This window comes from Octopus sinensis, linkage group LG15, assembly GCF_006345805.1.
Source record: "Octopus sinensis linkage group LG15, ASM634580v1, whole genome shotgun sequence".
NCBI lineage: Eukaryota > Metazoa > Mollusca > Cephalopoda > Octopoda > Octopodidae > Octopus > Octopus sinensis.
The window spans coordinates 12,077,748-12,093,688 of NC_043011.1; the positions used below are offsets into that span (position 1 = coordinate 12,077,748).

The 15,941-nt window shown below is 38.6% G+C and overlaps 1 protein-coding gene and 1 non-coding gene across 12 annotated transcripts in view; both read left to right on the plus strand.

The window, feature by feature from the left end:
• Positions 1-15,941, plus strand: part of LOC115219833 (tetratricopeptide repeat protein 31) — a 191,163-nt gene that overhangs the window by 38,953 nt on the left and 136,269 nt on the right. For all 11 annotated transcript variants that reach the window (XR_003882370.2, XR_003882371.2, XR_005002108.1 and 8 more), the window contains exon 9: positions 8,735-8,825. Coding sequence is in view for 6 of the 11 variants with exons in the window: in XM_029790121.2 (XP_029645981.1) it covers positions 8,735-8,825 (91 nt within the window). In the remaining 5 variants the exon portion in view is untranslated. The remainder of the gene's footprint in view (positions 1-8,734; positions 8,826-15,941) is intronic.
• LOC115220056 lies at positions 5,390-5,495 on the plus strand. The gene has a single exon (XR_003882442.1). It is a non-coding gene; the product is annotated as a U6 spliceosomal RNA (small nuclear RNA).

A 15,941-nucleotide genomic window follows, 5' to 3' on the forward strand; every position in this document is an offset into this window, starting at 1 on the left:
GGAAAAGCTGAGTGGTTCTATGGTTATACCCCAAATTTTTTCATTCGTAAACTACACAAGATATCATATAAAAGTAGATTTATTGTGGGAACTAGAAAATGTATGAACAAACAGCTATTTTTACCAATTAATGAAGCTTTAAATATGATAAGGTCATACTTTATGAGGTACTGCAAATAAATCTTTAGCAATTCTGAAGTAAGCGTTTTTTGGAGTAATAAATTTTTAAACTGCAAAGAGTCAAAGTAGCTATGATCATGTATTTTTTTTTTTTTACTTGTTTCAGTTATTTGACTGCGGCCATGCTGGAGCACCGCCTTTAGTCGAGCAAATCGACCCTGGGACTTATTCTTTGTAAGCCCAGTACTTATTCTATTGGTCTCTTTTGCCGAACCGCTAAGTGACGGGGACGTAAACACACCAGCATCGGTTGTCAAGCAATGCTAGGGGGACAAACACAGACACACAAACACACACACACATACACATATATATATATATATATATATATATATATATATACATATATACGATGGGCTTCTTTCAGTTTCCGTCTACCAAATCCACTCACAAGGCTTTGGTCGGCCCGAGGCTATAGCAGAAGACACTTGCCCAAGGTGCCACGCAGTGGGACTGAACCCGGAACCATGTGGTTGGTTAGCAAGCTACTTACCACACAGCCACTCCTGCGCCTATGTATGTTTATGATTTTTCTACACTGTATACTAATCTTAATTTGAAAAGGTGGAAGTATATTTAGTGTAATTGATATTGTAAAGGCTACTAGTATATTTCTATTAAGAACAGTGAAGGCTTTTTGTAATCTTATCTCTTACCTGTTTCAGTCATTAGACTGTGGCCATGCTGGGGCACCACCTTAAACAATTTTAGTTGAATGACTCAACTCCAGTACTTATTTTTTTTAAAGCTTGGTTCTTATTCCATCACTCTCTTTTGCCGAACTGCTAAGTTACAGGAATGTAAACACACCAATACCAGTTGTCAAGTGTTGATGGAGGGAAAAACACAGATACACACATATAGATACACACACACACACACACATATATGACAGGCTTCTCTCAGTTTCTGTCTGCCAAATCCACTCACAAGGCTTTGGTCGGCCCGAGGCTATAGTAGAAGTTCCTTACCCTGGGTGCTGCGCAATGGGACTGAACTTGGAGCCATGTGGTTGGGAAGCAAGCTTCTTACCACACAGCCATGGTTATACATGTTTTAGTAAGAATATACTAAGGGAGATGGTCAGCTTTATCATTAATAATGCATATATTGCATTTACTGGGAAGATGTTTAGACAAATTAAGGGGATTCCAATGGGTGGTAATTGTAACCCTTTATTGGCAGATTTGTATTTGTCTTCATGCTAGTTCAATTTTTTTCATGATCTTGTCAAAGGTAAAAGATGGGTCTGGTCAAACACCTCAGTGGATGCTGCAAATATATCACTGATATTATTATTCATGACTCCTGGTATTTTTAAGTTTTGCTAGGAAAAATATTTTGTGGATCTCGAAGCAACAAGAAATGGTGACTCCATAAATGAGGTTAACTATTTAGATGTTAAAGGGATCTTTTTGGTTTGAACGGCAGTTTTTTCTAGCGATGTCATATGAAATTGTCACCCATAATTATGACCCTAGTATCAATCTATTGCATTTCAATCTGTTTTAGGGTTAGGGTTAGGGGTGGGGGAAGGGTATCTTTTTTTCTTCACAAATGTAAATAAATCCAATCTGTTTCTTAAACGAGGGACATATTCATATGGCACAGAATGTTGTTTACCTCAATGGATGTCAGTGATTGGTTGAAATTGCAGAAATTGAAGAAAAAAAAACAACAAATATCTTACAAACTATAGAATTTTCCCAATAAAGCCAAGAGAAAAAGATGTTTTATAAACACATTCTACCAGTATACAAAGTTTAACATTTTTTTAGTTACCGAGAAATTATGTTAAAATCTGCCGTTCAAACCGAAAAGATCCTGTTAAAGTAATTAGTGTCGATGGTAAGCTTGTGGCTAGTATTTACTATAAAACTGATAGTTTTAATTTCCACATTGCATCATTACCTTGGGCAGTAAGTAGAATACCTCTTCAGATAGTCTATAGTGTGTTTTCCAGTCAGGTTATCAGATATCATTATAAAGTTGGAATGTTTTTTGATAGGATTAAAATGTTAAAGGTGCACATGGAAAAAAACAGTGTTACAATAGCAAAAAGGTTAGTTAAATGTTTTAACTGATGTTTAGTGGTGAAATTTTGAGAAAATATGGAATAATCTCTGATTTGCAGCTGGTCCTAAAAATTGTTAGTTTTTACTTTAACCCCTTCGTTATTACATTTCTGACCAAAATACACCCCTCATGAGTTTCATTTAAATTCTAAAATAATCATGAATTTTGACTAGTTTCATTAAACAACTGTAACTTTTTTTACTTATCAACATATTAATGTGATGTTTGGAACATAATTGAAGAAAGGGTTCTTAATCAATCCTGTTGCATAATTTTTGTCTTAAAGTGACTCTAATTACAGGTAAATCCAGGTAAAATGAGCAAACTGTAAAAATATTAAAATTTTGTTTAAACATTATCATAAAAAATGAATCATCAGCTAATATTTAATTGGGTATGCAACAAAATTTTGATATAGAAGAATTATGCACATCACTAGATTATCAGTTGAATTTAATACACAGAACAGATGTACCATAAAGGTAAAATAAACTGAAACACTGGAATTTGTTTTTGAAGAAAACTAGAAAATTAAATACATCAACTAAATGAAATATACTCACATAAGGTTCCAATTTCAAACACTCAAAGTTCCTGATCATCAGCTGGTAAACCGAGCCTGCTTTTCTATTGAAATATTCCTTGTTTGGGTATCTTCTGAAATATATGATGAAAGTTTGAAGAGAATGCTTAGCTTTATTCTTTTGTTTAAAAAAAAACCTTTGTGAATGACATGCAAAAACAGCTGCCTCAAGCTCCCTTTTGTTTTTGATTTCATTTCTAGTTCTTGTAGTAATATTATAAATGTCTTAAACTTCATATGAGTGAAATCCCTCTTATGATTTTACTTATAAAATTGTGTTGTTTGAGTAATGTTTTAAAGTAATATTTCTAAGTAATACTTTTAATTAATGCTTTTAAAAACAATGAATGTGTATGTGCATATTCATTTTGCATGTACCCATGCAAGTACATATACGTATGCACGCTCATATACACACATATATACACAGTTATATGTGTATGCATACACACAGACACACGCATAGGGATGCTCTCAGTAAGGTGAGGGTTGGCGATGAGTACACTGAAGAATTCTGAGTATTCTGAGTAGGGGTAGGGGTCCACGGGTGCTTGTCTATGCTGATGACCCTGCTCTAATTGCTGAAGCACTATCAGAACTAGAGAAGTTTCAGGTGTAGAAGCAAGGATTAGAATCTTAGGGCCTGAGAGTCAACCTAGCAAAAACCAAAGTCTTAATAAGTAGGAAGGCAGACAAACTACAAATCCATTCAGATAGATGGCCCTGCTTGATCTGTAGAAAAGGTGTAGGTAGAAACTCCATAAGATGTACCCAGTGTAAGCTATGGACACATAAGAGGTGCAGCAATATCAAAAGAAGGCTAACTGGGAAGATACATTTTGTGTGTGGCGAATGCTCAGGAGCAATAAACAATGAAAACATGCAGAGAACAGCTTCCGTCACATTCCAGCGGGAAAAATTAGTAGTTGATAGCTTCTGTTACCTCGGTGACCAAGTCAGTAGCTGGGGTGGATACTCTGAAAGTGTAGCTGCTAGAGTAAGGATAGCCCAGGCAAAATTCAGGGAGCTCCTACCTCTGCTGGTGACAAAGTGCCTCTCGCTCAGAGTAAAAGGTAGACTGTATGATGCATATGTGCAAACAGCTATGCTACATGGCAGTGAAACATGGGCCGTGACTGCTGAGGGCATGTGTAAGCTTGCAAGGAATGAAACCAGTATGCTCCACTGGTTGTGTAATGTCAATGTGCATACATGCCAGAGTGTAAACGCCCTGAAAGAAAATTTGGACTTAAGAAGCATCAGATGTGGTGTGCTGGTATGGTCATGTGGGGAGAATGGATGAGGATAGCTGTGTGAAAAAGTGCCACACCCAGGTTGAGGGAACCTGTTGAAGAGGTAGACCCAAGAAGACCTGGGATGAGATGGTGAAGCACGACCTTCAAACATTGGGCCTCACCGAGGCAATGACAAGTGACCGAGACCTTCGGAGAAGTGCTGTGCTTGAGAGGACCCAGTAAGTCAAGTGAGACCATAACCATAGCCTATGCCAGTGCTGTATAATCAGCCCATTTAAGAGTAGCCTTCAATCATTGGACAATGAACTATGCTTGTGAAGACCTGTTGAGGCAAGTGAAATCGCTGTCATGGCCAATGACAGTACTGCCTGATTGGCACCTGTGCCAGTGGAACGTTAAAAGTACCATTCGAGGGTGATCGTTGCTGGGGCCGCTGACTGGCTCCTGTGCAGGTGGCACGTAAAAAGCACCATTTGAGCATGGCCATTGCCAGTACCACCTGACTGGCCCTCATGCCAGTGGAACGTAAAAGCACCCACTACACTCTTGGAGTGGTTGGCGTTAGGAAGGGCATCCAGCTGTAGAAACTTTGCCAGATCAGATTGGAGACTGGTGCAGCCTTCTGGCTTGCCAGACCTCAGTCAAACCGTCCAACCCATGCCAGCATGGAAAACAGATGTTAAACGATGATGATGATGATATATATATATTGTGTAAAAGGAGGCATTCAAAATTTTGTATGATTTTTTTTATTAGTGCTTTTGTTCATTTTTCAAACTTATCAAGACAACATCAAAATCAAAATGGTAAAAACATTGTTTCGTTGTTCATCTATATGAATCGGATGCTTTTTTGCTTTATTTATAAGAGGAGAAAGTGAAGCAACTTGGCAGGAGTGGGGTGAATAGACAGAGAGAAAAAGGTTTCAGGGCAATCAAGAAAGAGGAGAGAAAATAATAAAAGATGGGGGAAAGGATAGATAGATAGATAGATAGATAGAGACAGACAGAAAGGTTTCTTTTCAATTTGATGTGATCTATTCATTGAAATTTCATTACAAAGCATTTTTCTTTTTTAATTCTCCTTTTTTCTTTCCATTGTATACATATCAACATTTGGAAATAGGATGGAAACAATATGAAGAAAAGATGGGAGGGTGCTGTCATCACTGAAAAATAAAAAAGAGTTGAAAGTCCTATGAAAATGTATATTCCTTTACACTTGTATAGTCAAGTCCCATATTCTTTGTAATTTCATGTTTTGCATGAACAAATATAAAATATTAGTACAATATGTATTGCTTCGGCAATACATATACTAAAATTGGTAAGATACAGAGAAGATTAGCATGGCCCCTGTTCAAGGATGACATGCAAATTTGTGAAGCATTCCATATTTTCCAACGGCGGTGCATCAGCATGGCTGCAGCTCTGAGCTGAAACGAAAAAAAACAAAATTCACAAACTAGAAAAGCACTCGAAGAGTGCAGACATCTGCCAAACCAGCAGGAGTAGCACTACGACGACAACCACCACCACTACCACCATATCACAATCACCACCACAACTATCCTACCACTATCACCACCACTACCGCAACCACCAATATCATCAGCAGCATTGTCATTGCGTCCGCTTCAACCACATACACCACCATCAACGTTATCATGACGGTTACCTTGACAGTCACTTTCACCACCACAACCAGTATAACCACTGCAATACCACCATCACACAACCAACACTATCATCAACACCACTATTTTATGTCAGCTCTAACACACTTTTGGGATCTTTTCGGTTTGAACAGCAGTTTTTAACATAATTTCTAGGTAATTAAAAAATTTTAAACTTCGTATACTGGTAGAATGTGTTTATAAAACATCTTTTTCTCTTGGCTTTATTGAGAAAATTCTATAGTTTGTAAGATATTTGTTGTTTTTTTTTCTTCAATTTCTGCAATTTCAACCAATCAGTGACATCTATTGAGGTAAAAAAAACATTCTGTGCCATATGAATATGTTCCTCGTAAAAGAAACAGATTGGGTTTATTTACATTTGTGAAGAAAAAAGGATACCCTTCCCCCCACCCCTAATCCTAAAACAGATTGAAATGGAATACATCGATACGAGGGTCATAATTATGGGTGACAATTTCATATGACACTGCTAGAAAAAACTGCCGTTCAAACCGAAAAGATCCGGTTGCTGTAAGTAAAGTGAGAGTCAACAACAATTTCAATGTTGAATTTAGTGTGAAGAGAGTTCATCATGATTCAGTTCACATCTCCCTCTGATTCATTATTGTCTTACAAACTGTCATGGAGGGGTTTAACTCTTTTGTTACCAGTGTGGGTGGGTGTACATCTGTGTGGATGGGAGGGCATGTGTGGGTGTACATCTGTGTGGATGGGAGGGCATGTGTGGGTATAGGTAGGTATATATATAGGGTGGCCAACCACTCTGTGAGTGTAGTCGGTGCTTTTTACGCGCCGGGCGAAATGCTTAGCGGTATTTCGTCTGTCGTTACGTTCTGAGTTCAAATTCCGCTGAGGTCGACTTTGCCTTTCATCCTCGTGGGGTCGAAAAATAAAGTACCAGTTTCCCACTGGATCGATGTAATTGACTTAATCCCTCTGTCTGTCCTTGTTTGTCCCCTCTATGTTTAGCCCCTTGTGGGTAGTAAAGAAATATATATATAGGGTGGCACTACAATGACAACAGGATACACAGTCCATAAATTATAAACAATTCCAGTATGCAATCATACACATCCATGCACACACATACACACTTGAAAATGCACACACACACACACACACACACACACACACACACAAGAACACAACCACACACATCCTTGCGCACATGTACACACACACACAGAGGAACACATGCACACTTATACACAGATGGTTACCTATTATAAAATCAATGGGCTACCCCCTCACACAATCATATGTGAAAAAGTACACACACACACACACATACACATATAAGAATGCACAAATGCAAACATACATGTACTTACCTATTCAAAAAATAACCAACTACACACACATAATGCACATACCAGAATGCACACACACACCAGAATGCACTCATACAAGTAAACACTCACACCTCTATATATACAGATATGTATGTACATACATATGCATAAACACACACACACTAGTTCTCAGACGAACTAAAGCTGACCTTGAAGACTGAGGGTATGTCATTGATGAAGTCATGAATAGCGACAAAAGGACTCTAACAACTGATTAATTGCATGTAATCATCATCATCATCATCATCGTTTAACGTCCGCTTTCCATGCTGGCATGGGTTGGACAGTTCAACTGGGGATATGGGCAGCCAGAAGGCTGCACCAGGCTCTAGTCTGATCTGACAGTGTTTCTGCGGCTGGATGCCCTTCCTAACGCCAACCACTCCGTGAGTGTAGTGGGTGCTTTTTACATGCCAGACAAGGCTGGCAAACGGCCACGATCGGATGGTACTTTTTACGTGCCATCGGCACGGAGGCCAGTCAGGGCAGCGCTGGCAACAGCCATGTTTGGATGGTGCTTTTTACATGCCACCGGCACGGAGGCCAGTCGGGGCAGCGCTGGCAACGGCCACGTTCGGATGGTGCTTTTTACGTGCCACTGGCATGGAGGCGAGGCGAGGCTGGCAAATGGCCACGATCGGATGGTTCTCTTACGTGCCACCGGAATGTGTTTATTTTAATTTTTATTGGCATTATAAACTCTCCCTAGACACAACAAAACTTTGTTATCATGAAGCTGGTGTTAGGAACATAAATTAACACTAAGTTTTGATGGAAGAATTTAATTTAGAACTTTCGGAAACAAGACATTTGTACTACTGATCCAGAGGCAGTCTCTGGAGGGTTAATATCAAAAAGGGTAAGACCATCTACCCATGCTTGTGCATTGGGGATCTAGTTCTTACAGATTGAGACCTCCTACGGTCATGACTGACCATGGGATTGCACCTAGGAAGTTACCCTCCCAGGCACAAGTCTGGGCAAGGTTGTTTTATGGAAGACCAGCAGTTGCCCATGCATACCGGCCTCCCCTCTCCATGCCACCAGTGTTATCCAAGGGAAAGGCAAAGGGGCCGATACAGCTTGGCACCTGTGACGTCGCAACTCATTTCTACAGCTGAGTGAACTGGAGCAAGTATACTTAGAGATAAAATTCTAGGCATGGAAGCAAAACCCATAATTGGGAGTCCTTAAGGTAAATTCAGCAAAGACTATGATATAAACCTCAAAGAAGCCAGTATTGTTGTTGTTGCTGTGACAGTGGTGGTGGTGGTGGTGGTGGTTATTTGAGAGAATTAGTGTAGTGGATTAAACATCTTGCAGCATTTAAAGAACTCCCAATACATTCTGAGTTCCAATCCCACCCCAATTGACTTTATCTTTCTTCCTTCATGAATCAACAAAATAAGTACCAGGCAGGTACTAGGGGAGTGGGTTTCATTGTAATTAATTGACCCCTCCCTTAAAATGTATAGCCTTGTGTCAGACTTAGAATTCATTGTTATTATTGCCATCATCATGATCATAATAATAATAATAATAATAATAATAATAATAATAATAATAATACATTTATCTTTTCCTGCAGTTCGAGGTAATGAAATGGCACAAATGGGTCATTATGCCGCTGCTATAGATCTTTTCACAGAAGCAATACGACTTGATCCAAGTGATTTTCGGTGAGTCAACTTGCTGTAATATCTCCTTTATTGTCTCAGAGTATCTTCTAAGATTTTGGAGAATTCATAAATAGAGATGTTTCTCACCCTCTGCTGTTATCTTTAGTCTTACTTTTCCATCGGAGGCGCAATGGCCCAGTGGTTAGGGCAGCGGACTCGCGGTCGTAGGATCGCGGTTTCGATTCCCAGATCGGGCGTTGTGAGTGTTTATTGAGCAAAAACACCTAAAGCTCCACGAGGCTCCGGCAGGGATGGTGGTGATCCCTGCTGTACTCTTTCACCACAACTTACTCTCACTCTTACTTCCTGTTTCTGTTGTACCTGTATTTCAAAGGGCCGGCCTTGTCACTCTCTGTGTCACGCTGAATATCCCCAAGAACTACGTTAAGGGTGCGTGTGTCTGTGGAGTGCTCAGCCACTTACACGTTAATTTCACGAGCTGGCTGTTCCGTTGATCGGATCAACCGGAACCCTCGTCGTCGTAACCGACGGAGTGCTTCCATTCCCACTTTCCCATCAATCATACACACTTAAGTTTGCTATGCTATCGTGTGCAGTCACTAGTTGAAGATTTGTGAGTATGTTTGTTGAACCCCAGGTCAGCCTTGAATCCCTAAGACCAGTAATCAAAGATACACCTGCTGTCTTCTCCATCCTTTTATCTTGGCATAATGTATCTAAGAATACACTATTATGTTTTTCCCTTCTTAATACAATAGGGTGTGATTTAATGGAGATTTGGCTGGTGTATTTATAAGTTGAGCAACTGTGTAGAGGTTCCACTGATGGCTCATCTTTTGGTGATCTATGTGTGTGTGTGTGTGTTGAAGATGGATTTATAAGTCTGCAGCTTCATTTCTGAGTAATAAATAATTAACATTATTATTCTATTTTATAATTTCCTTTTCTTGATTTTATGTTATGCTGTATAGTGTTTACTCGGGAGAAAATTGCAACTAGTAATTTTTGGTGCTAATATACTATAAATTGATTTAATTTACCAAAGTAAACCCTTAACATTTCTCTTAATATTTGACATTTTTGTAGCAATGCTGCTAATTAGAAATAATGGTCTTGGCATGGCTGTGTGGTTAAGAAGTTCACTTCACATCTACATGCTTTTAAGTTTGATCCCTCGGCATGGCACCTTGGGCAGCTGTCTTCACGTAGACTTTACTTAACCAGTGCTGCACGAGTGATTTTTGGTAGCCAGAAAATGTACAGAAACTGTTGTGTTTATGTGCTTGTATGTGCATGTCTTCACAATTGATATCTCTTGGTCAGTTGTGACATTTGTTTATGTCCTGCCTAAACAATATGTCCTATAACTTAGTATATAAAGACTAGAGGAATGAAATTCATCATCATCATCATCATCATCATTGTCGTTTAACGTCCGTTCTCCATGTTAGCATGGGTTGGACGGTTCGACCGGGGATCTGGGAAGCCAGAGGGCTACACCAGGCCCAGTCTGATCTGGCAGTGTTTCTACAGCTGGATGCCCTTCCTAATGCCAACCACTCCGTGAGTGTAGTGGGTGCTTTTTACATGCCACCGGCACAGGTGCCAGGCGAGGCTGGCAAATGCCACGATCGGATTGGTGCTTTTTTCGTGCCACCGGCATGGAAGCCAGTCAAGGCGGCGCTGGCATCGGCCACGTTTGGATGGTGCTATTTACGTGCCACCGGCACGGAAGCCAGTCTAGATGGCGCTGGCATCGGCCACATTCGGATTTTGAAAATAGTCATTCATTCAGTGACTGTCTCTATGCCAGGAACTCTCTTCAACTCATCTCCCATAAGTTGGCTGTTCAGCAAAAAACCTTCACAGGATACTTTCCTCCTAAGTGGTGGATTATGATGGTGGTATGATCAGGATGAGCGAATCAGAACAGGCTTGACCTGATGTCTTGAAAACAAGTATCTGGAAGGGCTTCTGGCCAAAAAATACTCCTCAAGAAATTTTATCCAAACCATGAAAGCATGAAAAAAGCAGACATAAAAATGATGATGATGATGATAGTGTCAACTACAATGATAGTAATGACCTCAATCTTATATTACTTAATCTTATCAAATCTAGTATGGAACATTCCTTGACAACTAGAATTACAAGTCATTTTTTATTAGTTTCAATTTTATTCATGAAATTCTGATCATCCTCATCGTTTTCTTGTTTTCAGTTGCATTATCTGCATTGTTAAGGATTTACCATAGTCTTGCATTGTTATACACAATAACAATATCTGGGTTCCTATTTTCTTATGTATGGATATGTTAGATATTGAAATTGCAAGGGACGTTTTAGGGGTTGATGTTTATGCTTTTAAATTTATACTTTCCTGACAGTTTCCATTAATGAATCTTCCAACATTATCATGTACTATATAGGCTTATTACATTTGATTACCAACACTATCACACCCTTCTCTCCACATTGTCTAGAAATTTACAATTCCATATAAAACTTAGTGTAGTTTGTTTTTGGAATATGTGTTTCTGTGTTAGAAACCTCTTCAGTCTCAGGCTTGAAATCTTTTTTTTCTTCTTTTTTTTATATTACCTGACTGTATCGTCATCCTTAAATCTATTTCCTTTCTTAATAATCAGTGTGGTTTCTGAGAGCTTCTCTTCCACTTCACAAAAATTAAATCCTGCCCTTGAAAACTTTGGTGAAAGCAAAGTGTTGCTTTTAACATCAACAAAGTAATTGACTATGTCTGGCATAAGAACCTTCTTGAAAAACTTTCTACCTTAGTGCTCCACCCTGGATTGGAGGCTTCCTGTTGAATAATTCCATTGAAGTGTGAGTTAATGGTTCTCTCTTCAACTCTCTCTTTCTCTTTGAACCTCAGTGCACCTAGGCACCTAATTATCTGTCCCACTATTATCATTTTTTTCACTTTTAACTGCACAAATTCTTCTATTGATGACACTATTCCTTTGCTCTCAGGCCTCATCCACACACTCCTTAACAGCATACAAATCCCCCCATTAAATATAGGTTTTTGTTAAGATCCTATAATTGTACCTTCTTTTTTTTCACAGCACAAAACATAGACACAGCAGTGTTTAACTCTTAATGTCCTGTCGTGCTTATCTATCTATCTATCTATCCGCTCAGTCGCAGTCGACTCTCGGTTACTCCATGGATCCGTGTCCTCCAGTCAGTTCTATCCTGGGCCGCTTCTTTCAGATTGGCTATGTCCATTCCGGTATCCCTCTTGATGGTTCTTGGTCGGCCTCTTCCTCTCTTGCCACTGACCATTCCGAGAATGATGTCCTTCTCCAGGGATTTTCTCCGCATAATATGACCGAAATATGCCAATCTATGCTTGGTGATCCTAGCTTCTAGTGACATTTTTGGCCTGATCTACTTAAGAACTTCTCCATTGGTGAGCCTCGCTGTCCATGGAATCTGTTGTGCTTAGGCTATACAAATCTCCTGATCTTAATAAAAACTAGAGATTTTGCTAAAATGCTGCTAGTCCAGTATAAAAATCATAAAAATATAATTTTTGCATGATTTTGGATCAAATTTGCTGATACTATACAATGATCATCGATGTACATTGTGAATGTAGATTTTACCTGTTATATTGATTTTTACTTGTTGTCATATCACCTGCATTGATTCCTGCATATTAATTTCCTGTCTCAGAGTTGAACTGATACTCCAGTTAGTTTTTGTAACTTGGAAGATGTACAACTCGCATTAGTAAAAGAATTCCAAAATATGCCTTTATCTTCTCGATTCAAAGGTTTTGTAAGGCCCAACAAATTTAGTCTTATTTTATTACAAAAAGAAAAATTATGTTCTTACAAACCCAGCAGTATACAGAGAATTTATCTTTAAAATATATCTGCAAATTAATCTTTTTTTAATCCTCACCATTCACTAAGAAAAGCCTCAATGAAATATCAACTACATTGTAATTCCACTCCTTTTCAAAATCCATAAATCCTGACATCCAGAAATATCACTCTAATTATTTTATCCAAGTCTAAGTTATCTCTCTCTAATTAAATCAGGAAAAAAAATGCTAATACATAAATCATTGATAAATAATATCATTGAGTTCTGACTCACTGCTTGGGATATGAAACACCATTATGCTTGAAAATGAAAGGAAGAAGAATTCCAGTGAAACATAGATAGTGCAAACAAGAAGTCTTTCGACAGGAATTTCTTTCTAAAATGAAACTGAATGTGTTTCTTTCACAGAAGAGAGCTTAGTTCCAATTTTCGATCCCAGATAACAATGTTATTTGAATTGTGATTTCATGCAAATGATGACAGCTGCAGATATTTACAAGTGTCTAAGAGCTAAGCTAACCTACCACAACTTTTCATCTTCACTGCATATATATAAAACACTACTAAAACCTAATAATATACACATTCTAACTATTACTATCTTTGAGAATTTCTCAGTAGTAGTAAGAGATAAATATGACATTCTAGATAGCATCCAAATAAAGAAAAGTTCTCCACTTCATGATACTGTCCAGGTTGCAAGAGTGAGAGGTGCATTGAGGTGGAGATGGGGAGATAATTTGGGGACACAGTAGGGTGATCAATGTGAAATGTGTGTAAGAAGGGTCAGTTTTAAGAATGAAGGATATATATCAAAGTGAAAAGGTTCCAGGTAGTGAGAAAAATGAGTGATATCAAGGAAAAGCAGATGAAGTATGCAGTTCTGCTCACATTTAATTACAGCAGCAGAATATTGCAGTGAAGTAGGTGATGGTGGGGTTAGTGATAGAGAAATGATGGGTGATGATGATGGCTTGAAGAGGAAATAGCGTGAGGGCCCCTATTGTGCATATATGCTTCCAGAATCTTGTCTTTTCCAAGATAGGCAGGTCTTCTCAAGTGTCACATATTGCCAGACATTCTAGTCCTTTGTCATATCTTCTGTAAGTCCTGGGTCTCCCTCTTTCACAAGTGCCATCCTTACTAAGTGTTTAGCATTTCTTTATACAGCTGTTCTCATCCATTCTCATTACATGTTCATACCAGTGCTGTTTTCTTTCTTGCATACTACATCTGATGTCTCTTGTTTCCCATTCTCTCAACACATTTGTACTTCGTCATTCGTATGCTGCACATCTAGTGAAGTATGCTAGCTTCATTTCTTTACAGCCTTCTCAAATTCTTTGCAATGAAGGCCCACGTTCCACTGTTATGCAGCTTTGCAACATTTTCATTTTACATCCATTTTCCATGCTCTTGTGGCTTAGACGGGTTGTCACAATTTCATTCAGTTCTTATTCATTGTAGAGGGGTTGCAGAACTCCATATCACTCATATATTTTATTTTATGCATGGTTATTTTTATTCCCTCTGGAATAATATCAATGCTTTCTTTGAAACACATATTGGAAGTATAAATGGTTTGAATAACACCTGCATTTAACTTCATTTCTTAATTTATCTATATATATATATATATAACACCACATGTACCCATACTCACGCATACATACATGCATTTCACAGTTGTATGATTAATTGCAATGAAAGGTAGGGCTAGTAAGATTGTGAAATTATTAGAACGGAGGTGTGGGGATTTGTGCTGCATTCAAGAAGTAAGATGGAGGGGATCCTCAACTAGACTTTTCATGAGCAAGGGACAATATAAAATCTCTTCAGAAAGAGGTTGTCAGAGTGTGTGATAAGATAATTAAGTATAGAGTAATCTTGGAAAACATGACAGCAACATTTGTCTCTGCATACGCTCCTCAACTGTGACTCATATAAACAAAAGATTGAATTTACTAATCCCTTTTGCAGGTTACCTTGACAAATGGATGACTTTAATTTCATGGTGGGTGACTTGAGCAGACATGCTGGGCAGAAACTCAACAAATTCCATGAGGTTCATGAAAGCTATGGCTTTCATTCTAGAAATTAAGAGTGGACAAAGCCCTTGGAATTCTGCCATAAATGCTCTGATAATCTGTAGCACTAAATTCAAGAAACTAACCACCCATCAGTTTCGTGATTACACCAAAAAATGGGATTGAGAGATGCTTGTGAATACAAAGTACTTCCCAGGTGAAGAATGTGTAACCCAACATAAGTTAAAACCTACTGGCTTAAAGCTAAAAAGACTCATGCACATACCAGCCTGGAAACGGAAGATATGGAAGCTTAAGGATCTCTTGAACAGTCCAAGATTTATAGGAGTACTTGTAATATTTGAGAAGAAGGATGAGACAGAGTCATATTATACAGAAGAGAACTGGGCATTCTTATGGGACAACCTGCTGGTGGGAGATAGATTAAATCTGTGGCTGGTACAAGGCTCCAGCTATAGTTTGTAAGATATTTGTTAAGATATTTGTTGTGTTTTTTCTTCAATTTCTTCAATTTCAACCAATCAGTGATGTCTATTGAGTTAAAAAGCATTCTGTGCTGTATGAATATGTCCCTCGTTTAAGAAACCGATTGGGTTTATTTACATTTGTGAAGAAAAAAAGATACCCTTCCCCACTCCTGACCCTAACCCTAAAACAGATTGAAATGCAATAGATTGATACTAGGGTCATGATTATGAGTGACAATTTCATATGACACCGCTAGAAAAAACTGCCATTCAAACCGAAAAGATCCGCAATTCACTGTGCTCACTGTCTGTCATTGTGAGTAAGATTCTAAAGCATTATATTTTATGTCTATTTAGTTATTGGTCCCTGCCTTTGCACCTAATTTGTCTCCATCAAGTCTTCCTCACCTCGCATCTTCCTCATACCTATCCTTCTACTCCTCTAACTATGGTACTATTCAGCTGCTGTAATTATACGGGAGTAGAACCTGCACATATTTCTTGTCCTACTTTTGCTACCAGTTACTTCCCTCTATAGCTGTCCATGGAACCACATACCCCTACATTCTTCTGATATCCATCTCTGTACAGCTTATTCTTTGACCTGTCTACAGTTTATCATACTACTGCTTTTCGCCCTTCCTGTGCAACCACTTTTCATCTCTTCCTTCCTCAGCCACTCTTATTTCTTTTACCTTCTTCTGCATCCTCATGCTGATATTTACTATTAACCACACTGCCACCCTTCTTTATCATTCACTACATTTGCTTCTTCCCTCATCTCT